A 12,224-nucleotide genomic window follows, 5' to 3' on the forward strand; every position below is an offset into this window, starting at 1 on the left:
AATGCACCAGCTCACACGGCACTATCTGTGAGAGAGTTTTTATTTTATTTATTTATTTATTTATCATTTTTTATTAGTTTCAGGTGTACAAAACAATGTAATAGTTAGACATTTATCATGTGAGAGAGTTTTTAGCCAGTAAACAAATAAATGTATTGGAATGTCCTCCCTACCCACCTGATCTGGTCCCCAATGACTTCTTTCTTTACCCAAAGATAAAGGACATACTGAAAGAAAGACATTTTGATGACATTCAAAACATCAAGTGTAATATAACGACAGTTCTGATGGCCATTCCAGAGAAAGAGTTCCAAAATTGCTTTGAAGGGTGGACTAGGCACTGGCATCAGTGCATAGCTTCCCAAGGGGAGTACTTCAATGGTGACTGTAGTGATATTCAGCACTGAGGTGTGTAGCACTTTTTCTAGAATGAGTTTGAGTACCTAATTGTCAGATCTCGTATATCTTTGAGCATTTCTAGATAGAAGAAGGATTGTCGAATCAATGGTTGTGTAATGTAAAAACGTTGAGATACTACCAAATAGCCCTACTGAAAGATTTTACCAATTTACTCTTCTACCAACAGTATTTGAGAGGGTACAACCTTTTGAGGCAAGCTCTCTTTAAAAAAGTTTGGAGAGTCTGCTGTGCATAGTTGAGACCTGGACTCTGCACTGTTTTTTATTTATCTTTAGTGACCTCACACTTGCTAATCTTTTTTCTCTTTTAGAATATTTTAAGTTCCTTAGAGGCTGGGATCATGTTAAATATTTCGTTGGTATTTCCCATAGTGCCTAGTACAGGGTGAACAATCTGTGGGTGTTCAATACATACTTAATGATTGACTGATAAACCAGTTTATATTTTGAGGCAACACAATCCCTTGAGATCAACTCCTGGAATGAGAGGGCTGGGAAGAGTCAGAGACTAGGGCTGTGATGGGTCAGCATCAGATTCTTTCACTTGGACATTAAGTTTAGACCATAATCTTGGAACCAGATTTATATAAGCCACCTGGCACAACCCCTGGCTCGGAGGAGGTCCTTAATAAATGGTGTTATGATGACTCTTATTTAGTTAGAGGGTAGTCTTAGGGCTAGTGTTGAGGGCTCAAGCACAGCACCTAAAACCATTCCAGGTAGAGACAGGAATCCACAGTCTAGAGACAAAACAAGATTGAGAACCAGCAGGAGCAGATAGGCATCAGAGGCAGAAACAGAGGCTCGGTTTGAACAGTTCAGTTGCATTGTGATATCATCTTCCACGCCACTGTAGGCATTTTATATTGGGCTTTCTGTATGTTTGGCATTCACTCGGTGGCATCTGAAAGGTACTTTTCAGTCTCTGACAGGAGCCAACCATCCCCACACAGTGCTGTGAACATAGGAGGTGTGTAATGAAAGAGATCCCATCCATCTCTTGCCTGTTGGAACAGAATGTGGTGGTGATGGTTGAGGATTCACTTGAGAGGATGGTGTGAGAGAACAGCCAGCCATTTGACTAGAACAGGATTACTGCCCAGGCTTTTCCCAGTCAGGGAGTGGGGTTCCTCAGGATTAAGAAGCCAAATGGTCAGTCAGTTAGAGAAGGATTAACTTCAATAATGAATTTAAGGTCTATGAAAACATGATGGCACATGGATGACACAGGTTCAAGAAAGTGAAGAATGGGTCTCCTTCTTATCGCTCTCCTCCCAGTTGACACTATAGATAAAAGAGGGAGGTGAGAGAGGACAGTTAACACATAAGCATCATCCTAACATACTTCATTGATTGTATCTCTCCTCTATGCCAGACATTTAGCACACATTATTTCTAATTCCCTTCATAACTCTGTGAAGTAGATATCAGATCTATTTTACAGATGAGGAAATAGGCTCAGAAAGGATCAATTACTTGAGGAAGTTTACACAAACTATCAAGTAGCAGAGCCAGGATTTGAATCTAGGTCTCTCTGGCTATAAAGCTTTTGTGCTTTCTGCTATGGATACCATCCTGCCTCCTCTAAGTCAGTAATAGCAGTCCAATCATCAAGGGAAACAGCTGTTAGTTAAGAATACTAGTTGGTCACGTGTGGGCAGGGTGTCCTGTGGTTATTTTGCTTATCAATTCATTCTACAAATATATATTTATTTATAACCAGGGAGAGGAGTGCAGGTCAGGTAGGTAAGGTGGGACAGGACACATGTATAGAGGGTAGGGCAAGGGGACATAGGAGGGTTGAGGCTAGATAAATTGAAGGGGAAAGAAAAGGCCATCATGAGCTTGCATGCAGGATGGGGGCTGATTTCATGGGTCTGTTCTTGCATGCAGTATTGAATGGGTCTCTGGGTTTTTGTAGAAGAGATATCTGGAGCAACACTAACTGGGAAGTGGCAACCCCATGGTGGTACTCAGGATCTGCGGCCGTTCAAACAGCTCTTTACATCCACACAGCAACAAACACACTCATATAGGAACCCTAAATACGGACACAGGCATTTTTAAATAAGCACACCAGAATGTATGCCTAGGCTGGAATGGAAGCCTGTACCTTTATTCCAGTGGTATGTCTAGTACTGGAACACTGCAGCCTAGAGTGTGACTGCAACTCCCCTTCAAAGGAGCCAACACGAAGCATGAAGTCTGGGAGGTCTATTGAAAAGAGAAGAGGAAGAAAAGAACAGAAAAGAGAAGAAAAGAAACAATCTCAGTTTATAGTCACAATTTAGTTGTGTGAATATTAAGACTTGAGGATTGTGTAAAATGATGTAATTACATAGAAGGAAGTGCTATGGAATGTTTGTCCACATAAACTTTCCTTTTAGTGGTGAACACAAATAATTATAGGTTGTATTAAAACAGCCTGACCTAAAAGAAGCCTGACCTACACAGCCACTTAATCCCAGCGGGAATGTGACCCAGAGCAGGGAGGGGCAGTGCTCAGGAATGTGTTGCCGTGACACATTGATTTCAGGACTCCCTGGGCTTCACCTGCACCTGAGATATGGACAAAGTATGTTTGGATGTGCAGAAGTTTATTTTTGACAGCTCCACAGTCAGGAGAATGGCAGCTGGGGTGACCTTGCTATTACTAAGGGCATCTGGTGTACACAGGCTCAGGAATCCAGGGGTCTGATGGGGCTAAGGGAAGTTCCTCTCCCTTTCATTCCAAGTGTGTGCAATACTAGCACCCTCCAAGACTCAAAGGGTGTGGGGAGAATTGGAGGAAATGATATTGATCATATGGTTTATCAGGAATAAACTGATGATTATAATCAGCATGAGTGCTAAGGAACAATAGAAGCTTTATATAAAATGTACTTTCCACTACAAATTAATTAGAACACATTATTCATAAGAAAATTATCTAGTGATTTTTTTTATTATTTTAAATTTTTGATTGAAGGGTGTTATGAAAGTGTCAAATGTAATTATCATTAGGTAGCTTTCTGCTTCATATCATGTAGGACCCAAACAGTGTAAAAGAGAAATAGTTCTTGACCATGTACATGGTTCTTCAACTAACACAAAAAACTGCCTTGGGAAGACCTTTGTCAGTTTCTTCTGTATTAATTAAAATATCCTCACCCCAGAGAAACTTTATTCAAGCTCAGGAAAATAGGTGACAACCTAGACACTCTCCCCACAGTGTGACAGGTAAGGAAATGCCACTTTCAGCCCTTTCTCATATTCCCCCTTATATTTGGAAGCCTAGAGTCATACCAGTGAAAAAAGACCCAGTGCTTCTTAAAGTCCACTATATAATATTAATGCCATAGTTCTGAACTGTTTTTCCCACTCTAATCTTGAATTTCTCAAGGATGCAACTCACTGGGATCAGTAGCAGTGGCTCATTGTGGCAGTAACTTCAGAGAGGGGTGACAGAAAAAAAGAATCAATGTGGTTGGTGGGTGGGGATTCTGCCTGGGATCCCAGCTCCCCACTCCCCAATTATCTTAAGCTCTCCAAAGCTAATAGGAATTTCTAATCTTTTTGGAAATCTTTGCTTCGTTACCGACCTGGAACAATTTATGTCCCGTCAGTAGATTTTCTAACTTCCTCACTGTCAATTATTTGTTCTCAGTACTGCAAAATGATTCTATATTCTTGGGGACAGCTATCCCTTTCAAGTTCCTTTTGATATTTGTTTGTTTTGTTCTGAAAGGCTTAGAGATGCAGGCCAGGGTGACTGGGACAGAGATGGGGTCTCTAACTAGTGAATGGAACTTGGGAGGCAGAGGACTTGTTTTTATGCCATTAAAGAGTAAAATCCTGAGTCGCGGTTGCTTTCGTGCAAGTAGGGCAGGAGACCCAAGGGCGGACCCAGTTTGGGGTGAGCACCCGGATCTGTGAGCCAGTGCTGCTTCAGCATCTCACCGTGTGTGTGTGTGTGGGGGGGTGGGTTGGGGAGGTGGGTTGGTGGGGGAGGCTGGTCCTGGTCCTGGTCCTTCCTTGTCCCATAGGCACTGCCCTTCGCCTCTGTCTCTGTGTAGCTATATTAATAGAAGGCGACACTTCACGTACTGGCGCTCGGAAGCCAAAGGGAGGCTGGTAGTGGCTTGGCAGGTGGGCACGAAGCCTGGAGATGGGTGGTGGAGTGGGGTGGAGGCATCGTTGACTGGCGGTTGGAGTAGCCAATGGTAGTTCGGGGCAGGGGTGGCAGAGGCTTAGACGCGAAGGCCGATCAGCCAATGGAAGGCGAGCAACTACTGGAACGACTTGGTGACGTGAGGAGCGTTCCATTCTGCCAGCGGTGGGCGGTCGCCACAGCTGTTTTAGGGCCCCGACTGTAGGGGTCCCTTGTCAGGAGGAGGTAGCCTCCGGGCTGGGGAGGAGACGTCGCTGCCACCTCGGGCGGCCGACGCGGTCCCCTAGGACAGTTCACTTCCTGCCCTCAGTGCCCCGCGGAGTTCGGGCTCCCGGGTTCAGGTAACAAGGGGTGGGAGTGGGGGTGGGGGCCCTGGGGCTTGGCCGCGTGGTGGGCTGCCAACCCCTCTGCTGCGTCGGGACGCGCGAACCTTGGCACTGCTCTGTTCAAGTCGCCAGCAGCCTAGCCCCCCAGCCGTGGGTGACTACACGTGGCGGGGCGTGTGTGAGTGTGTACGAGCTTGTGGAGGTGGCGCACGTCCCAAGCTGCCTGGGGCGGTGGTCCGCTGCGTGGCGGAGGCAGGGCCGGCCTCTTGAGGCCGCGCCCGCTGCCAGTCGCAGACTCAGGCCTCGATCCCTGGCTGGTGGGCGGGTCGCTGGTTTTGGACGGATTTTGATCTTTGTTCTCTCAGGCCCGGCTCCCCTTCCTGGTCTCTCCTCCCGCTGGGCCAGGTTATCAGGAAATTGTTTTCCAGGTTAGTTTTACACAAAGGAAGTGTTCTCTGCACCTTGGTGTCTCCTCCCCTTTCCCAAGCCCTCCACAGTCTCATTCCTCGGCTCATCGTCTAGTCTCTGTTTGGACCCTTGCCCTCTCTGACCCAGGAATGATTTCAAGTTGGTGTTTTTCTCATCAGTCAGTCGGGCTGCAGGCTTCCGCTTCAGTCTTGCCAGCGTGGGGCATGTAGTGTCAGTAAATAGAGAGCCACAGCACCACACCTGAGGGGAGGAGAAAGGGTGGCAGTGGCTGAGAAAGGCTGGCCTGGGGATTCAGGATGCTAAGTAGAGATGGTACTTATGAAACGTCCCAGAAAGCACCTTTATGACTGTTGTTAACTGCTGTCGTCTCCCTCTGCACCTCCCCTCCAACCCTTCCAGAACCTTTCCTGCTTAAGTCAGCCTTCCACCTACAGGTCTTTGATGTGGTTTCATTAAGATTCCTACAAATGTTAGGCTAGACCAGCAAGATTGGTTTATTTCCCAGATTCAGGGAGTTACCTAGGGTTTGATTAGGGGAAATCTGTTTTGAGTAAACACAACCTGAGTATGTATCCAAAGTGTCCAGAACCACTTAGCCCTGCCAGAGGACGACTTGTTCCCTGATGTGATTCATATTTGAGTGGCTTATTGAAGAAAAAAGGTGAAGATGCAGAAGGAGGGAGGGAATGGCTCCGAGGACAGAAGCTCTACTATTATTTTTAGAATCCTTTTACTGATGATTATAAAACAATGTGGTATAATGGAAAGTGCCCTGGACTGAAAGTCTGCACATGCATTTTCTTGCCTTAGCTTCGTGGCTGTGTGACCCTGGCTAAGTTATTTCCTCTTGCTGGTCTTCACTTTACTCATTTCCAACACAAAATAATTGGGGCTATCACCTATAAAAACCCTTCTAACTCCAAGGATCTATGATGAACAAATCATCAATATTGAATTGGAAGCATAGGGGTTTCTTTAAGAAGCTATACTAGCCGCCTTCTTTTTTTTGAGAACCTTTAACCTTTTTTCCTTTAGAGGGCAAACATAGATTGGAAATAAACTTTTCCCGCTTCCTTACCCCCCGCCCTTTCAGGTAGTGCTTATCTTCTGCCTCCGGGAAAGGAGGATTGAACTGCATTTTTATGTTCCTGCCTCATTTTCGTGTGTGTGTGCTTTTTCTTAGGGCTAAAAATTGGACTTTTGATGATGCTTGACCCAGTGGAAGCAATAGCAGGCAACGTGATTTCAAAGCTGGGCTCAGCTTCTGTTTCTTCCCTCTTGTAATCACAAAGCCCATTTGGACCCGGAATTCCAATCATGTCTGTGATCGTGGTGAGAAAGAAGGTGACACGGAAATGGGAGAAACTCCCAGGCAGGAATACCTTCTGCTGCGATGGCCGCGTCATGATGGCCCGGCAAAAGGGCATCTTCTACTTGACCCTCTTCCTCATCCTGGGGACATGTACACTCTTCTTCGCCTTCGAGTGAGTTTCCATTGAGCGGAATTGCCTGATAATGGTTGCTCTGGGTCTAGGGGAAGAACCTTCTTTCTGGGGAGTTTGTGGATGGTCCTTGGATGGTTGTCACTGTCCTCCTGAGCAGTGTCTATAGATCATGCCAAGTGAATTCATTGTTGTATGCTTATAGCAGAGTATGTGTTGCCTAAAAAGACCAAGACTTTTGATCAATTTTATAGCATAGATTTGGGGCTATCCCAGGCACATTTGGGAAATAAACGAGTTTGTCTTTGTTTCTCAACTCCCCTTTTCAGTGGTCTCCTTAGGTGCTTAGTGACAGACTGCCTCCGGAGCCCAGAGGCACCCTTTGTGGTCATAAGTCCACCCACTATACTCACCTATTCTGTTATTCTGGGTCCTGTTTCCTTAGGGCTCAGCTCTCAGCTAACTATTAAATTGAAAAGCCACCTGAACTGGGAATGTGCAGATTGGTTCCAGCCTCAGCTGTGCCACAAATTAGCTGTGTGTGTGTTACATATGTGCTTATTAAGTGAGTTGCTCTCTCTTTCACTCAAACTCACTCAACATAAACAACACTATTTTGTGTGTTCTTGAAACCAACGTTGGAGTTATTTGTATGTGTGTGTGTCTATGCCTGTGTGTGTGATATAATGTAATAGCCAGTACTAGAGCCACCGTTTGAAGTCTGTGTAGGCCACCGTGCTAGGGAGGTGTCCAGGTGGATTCTAGGGTACGGTGACTTGACTTCTGGGTATGCTGAGAATGCTGTACACTCTAGGGATGGGAGCAATGCTAATTGGTTTGGGATTATTATGAAGAGAGCCTTGAGGAGCCAAGAGATGTGTTAGACTGTGAGCCTGCTGTAATTGTTGTATGCAGATGACCTGGAACTAGAGCTCCCATGCTGCAGCATGGCCATAGCAGGGAGGAGGAGGCTCTTTGGCTAGCCTTCATGGGCAGTTAAAATGAGCTCTGGTCTCTTTGGGCTCATTTCTGTCCTTCTTCTGTAAGGGACTCAGGATTTCCCAGTGCATCAAGAGCAATTTTTTGGGCTTCTTTGCCAGACTTCTTGATGGTTGCAGCTGGCTTGAGTAACAGTAGGGAGAGGAGGGAGACCCAGTTTATGACAAGGTTAGGAAAAGTGCATTGTTAAATGCACTTTGGTTGCTGCTGCTGCCGACTTTGTGAAGTATTTCATGAAGTCAACCAGTTTGATTATGGCTTCTTAGCTGCATCCCAGTCTGAGTTTCATGGCTGTGTGTGTGTGTGTGTATGTGTGTGTGTGTGTGTGTGTGTGTGTGTGTACTTGTGTGTAGTACAAGTGATTATTTTCAGTTAGGCATGCATATGTATAACGTTGAAAATTTCCCCCTGTTCCTGACCCTTCTCTCCAAGTTTTCTTTGTTTTATTCCTGTCTTGCTTCTTTTTGGAAGTTCAGAGTTGAACTCTGCTGTCTATCATCCCTCCTCTCTTTTCACTCCATCCGCTACCAAATCACTAGCTCTTTTTGCCCCCCCACCCCTCTGCCTTCTGGATATTTATTTATTTATTTATTTATTTAAATTGAAGTTTATTGGGGTGACAATTGTTAGTAAAGTTACATAGATTTCAGGTGTACAATTCTGTATTACATCATCTATAAATCCCATTGTGTGTTCACCACCCAGAGTCAGTTCTCCTTCCATCACCATATATTTGATCCCCTTTACCCTCATCTCCCACCCCCCACCCCCCTTACCCTCTGGTAACCACTAAACTATTGTCTATGTCTATGAGTTCTTGTTTCTCATTTGTTTGTCTTGTTCTTTTGTTGTTTTTGGTTTATATACTACATATCAGTGAAATCATATGGTTCTCTGCTTTTTCTGTCTGACTTATTTCACTTAGCATTACAATCTCAAGATCCATCCATGTTGTCACAAATGGACCTATTTCATCTTTTCTTACCGCCGAATAGTATTCCATGGTTATTTTTTTGTGTGTGATTGGAACCATTCAAAACAGAAATATTTGTTTCTAGGCCCTGAGGGAGCTGGCAATTCTGGGTCCAGGAAACCTCTGGTTTGACTGGCCAAGGGAACTTGAAATTGGGAGGTATTTGTGCTTGGCCCTTCTTGTATCTGGGAGCCAGACAGAGTCTGATTTTCATCTGTTCCACTTAGGCCCCGAAGGCCTCTGAAGAAAACTGCCTGTGGGATAAAGCTTATAATTAGCCAAGTTACTGTTTGACAGAGGCAGGTTGAGTTCTCTACCAAGATGACTTTTCCCCCCAAGTTATTTCTCATGCTTTGCCCCCAGATATGAAGGGTGAGGTTGTTTTTAAACTGCCTCGAGTTTCAGCAATAGAATGAATATTTTTTGGGGGGTAGGCCTGGGGGAGGGAGAAGGCAAGGGGGAGAAGGAAGTAAATGTATTAGCTGAAGAGTGGAATGGGGAAGTATAACTCTGACCTAAGGGGAGAGGACACTGGTGATGAATCTTTTTTACTGAGAATGGTGGAATATGTTTGTGAATGTGCGTGTGTGTGTGTGTGTGAGAGAGAGAGAGAGAGAGAGAGAGAGAGAGAGAGAGAGAGAGAGAGAGAGAGGGAGAGAGGGAGAGAGACACATTAGGTGCTGGCTGCCTTGTGCCTAGCCAATGACAGGCTGTACAAGGCAATCCAGCATACCTCTGAAGAGTGAAGTCATTTAATGGTCAACCTTTTTCTCTGGAGTCTGTAATTTACTCCCAACCACCAGTTGAGGATAGTTTCTGGGAGGCAGAATATGGGCTCCTTCATTAGAATTAGAACTTAGCGAGACCTCAGGAAGTTAGCTGATCTAGCCCCCTGCTTTCAGGCAGGTAAGGGTGTCTGAACGATCAGTGACAAAGAGCTGTCTATTTTCATCCTCAGATGGTCCAGGAGCATAGACGTCACCTCATCTGGCTGTTGCATTTTTGCCCTGGGGAAGAGAGTTCAGATCCTGAGGCATATCTAGACCTGCATTTTAGTAACAGGGTCCTGCTTGCAGCAAGTGCTTAGGAACCAGTGCGAGTTGATTTATAGCTGCATGTGGTATAGCCCTGGGTCAGCCAGATGGCTTGGGAAATCTGGTCAGGCGTGTGGTTGCCCCTTGATGAAAAACATGCAGTGTTAGTAGTGCCAATGGACATCTTTTTATTTTTAGATCTTGCCTTTACATGTTTAGACGTCTCAAAGGAGGGACTTGTAATTTTCAGTGGACAGACAGTAGGTTGAATACATAGAATGAAAAAGGTTGTCCATCCAGGTAATAGTTATCTCTGTATTGTTACAAGTGCCTCTAAAGAAACTGGGTGGCCATCTCTCAGGATTGCTGTCACAGAGTAGATTCCTGCCCAGGATGGGAAATTGGACTAGATCACTAAACCTCTTGCAACTCGGAGAGTCCAAAATTCTGTATAATTCTTGTATCTATCTCAAAGAGTCAAATACACACATAGAAAAGGAGAGAAGATTGCCAGTAGGTAGCTGTATTTAAATATATTTATGCATTTAAATGTAATTGTATCTATGGTGAATGTATTTGAATTTAAAAACAGAGTCAAAATTATACAGTGCTTAAAAAATTTCCTAATTTATTCTTAGGTATTTTGGCAATGTGAGTGTATCTGCCAGTTTCAGCTGTGAGCACAGGAACCCTACTCAGTCCTTTCTGCTCAAACCCTGTCAGCTTATGTGATGAACACATAGCCACCAGCTTGGCCGGAAATATCAGGACACTGTAATAGAATAACAGTGACAACCTGTGAACTATCCAGCTACTGAAAGGCGAATGTGCTATTTAGCAAACTCCACTTCCTGATAAAGCTTGGGGAAATGACCAAGTGCACTGTTTTCTGGAGTTGGCTCCCTAGTTGCCACTTTTAACTTTGTGACCAGATTGCTAGTGGAGTCAAAGTCCCCAGACTTCTCTTCTGACAAGAATGACTATGTGACTCTTGACCCCTGAAGTAGAAGAAGCTATTTGCTGCTATGATCAGTGCTTATGCCTCACTGTGCTGTATATAGAGGAAATCTTATCAAGGTACTATCAGACCCTGTTGCACTGACCCTCATAGGTGCTTGTGATGTACAGAGGAGTAATTGAATTGAATGAACCGAAAAAAGCTTTGTAGCGCTGCTTAGTCATTGTCTCAGTCCTAGCCTATCCAAATTCTACCTCTTTCAAGCCCTTTCTTGAATCTTCATGAAAACTTTCCAGTAATTTCTGCATTCGTGGAACTAAATGTACATACCACTCATTTAACATATAATCATTTGACATTTCTTATATTTCTGAATTCTATGGTTATTATACTTTGAGCTAGTTCAATGTCAGGGACTATGTCATGTGGCCTCCACAGTGCCCTCCACCAGGCCTTATATAAAGTAGGTAGTCAATAAATGTTGCAGAATTAATACATTCTGGATGCACTTAAAATGTAACAGTCTTTACTTATAGAATCATAGAATGCTAGAGCTGGAAGGGGCCTTGGAGACTATCCCCACCCTCTTGCAGGTGAGGAAACCAGGCCCACAAAGTGAAGTTACGTTAAGATTGGTTGGTCAGCCGGTGCCTCTATATGACACTACCTTTCATCTCATTGTTAGCTTTTGAATATGGAATCCTGAAGATATTCAGATTACTAAAGCTGTACATAGTGCCCAATGCTAGACCATTATCTTATATGTCCTTTCTGGCTAGTGTTTGTTACATAGTGGCATCTAGGTTATTTGGGCCTCCCAGCTCATGCTTGTAGAAAATGAAGGCATCTTTGTGGAACACTGACAGCATTCTGGAATGAACAGGGAAGCCCATCTGAAAGTAAGGTTTGTGAGTTATGAGGGACCATCACCTCTTTGGCCACTCCTAGTCTCTGCTGCCAGAGTGAGGATGGTTCAGAGGAAAAATAAGTCATGCGTGCTCCCTGCCTTGTTACTCTGTGGATAATCCTGATGAAAGGGCACCATGTCCCTGAAGGCAGGTGGAAGAGAAAAGGCAATCTGACAACACAGAGTTACCAGGTTTGAGGAGACATAGGGTTATGCAGACCAAAGCCAAACTCTGATGTCGCAGAATATCTGTGCTTATAATGATGAGGTCTAGGTTCCTGAAGTTCCTTAGGTGAGTTTGGGAAGAGGAAAAAGTGACTTTATCATGATCTCTAACCAAGAGATAATTCTCTGGAGAATTGCTTTGTGGGAGTTCAGTCTTATGCTTCATTCAGCCCAAGATTCTGTCTGTGACTTGGCCAACCAAAGGACAGTTTTAGAAAGGTATAGTTGCTTCTTTGATATCAATCCGTTACAGTACTTAGCTAAGTTGAACTTCATGATAAAGCATGTTCCTGGAGAAGGGTTGAGTTATATGTCTCCTGAACAGTGTGCTTTCCTTTAACAATTCTTTGTGTTTCTGTCAT

The 12,224-nt window shown here is 44.4% G+C and overlaps 1 protein-coding gene across 2 annotated transcripts in view; it reads left to right on the top strand.

Annotated features, from left to right (window-relative positions):
- Positions 1-4,686: 4,686 nt before the first annotated feature.
- The window catches only part of ZDHHC9 (zinc finger DHHC-type palmitoyltransferase 9), a 48,832-nt gene continuing 41,294 nt past the window's right edge, over positions 4,687-12,224 (top strand). The window contains exons 1-3 of one of the 2 annotated variants that reach the window (XM_033116972.1): positions 4,687-4,910; positions 5,261-5,323; positions 6,508-6,808. In XM_033116972.1, the coding sequence (XP_032972863.1) occupies positions 6,642-6,808 (167 nt within the window). In that variant the 5' untranslated portion in view covers positions 4,687-4,910; positions 5,261-5,323; positions 6,508-6,641. The remainder of the gene's footprint in view (positions 4,911-5,260; positions 5,324-6,507; positions 6,809-12,224) is intronic. The other variant, XM_033116961.1, reaches the window with a different exon arrangement.

The sequence above is a fragment of the Rhinolophus ferrumequinum genome, chromosome X, assembly GCF_004115265.2.
Source record: "Rhinolophus ferrumequinum isolate MPI-CBG mRhiFer1 chromosome X, mRhiFer1_v1.p, whole genome shotgun sequence".
NCBI classification, from domain to species: Eukaryota; Metazoa; Chordata; class Mammalia; order Chiroptera; family Rhinolophidae; genus Rhinolophus; species Rhinolophus ferrumequinum.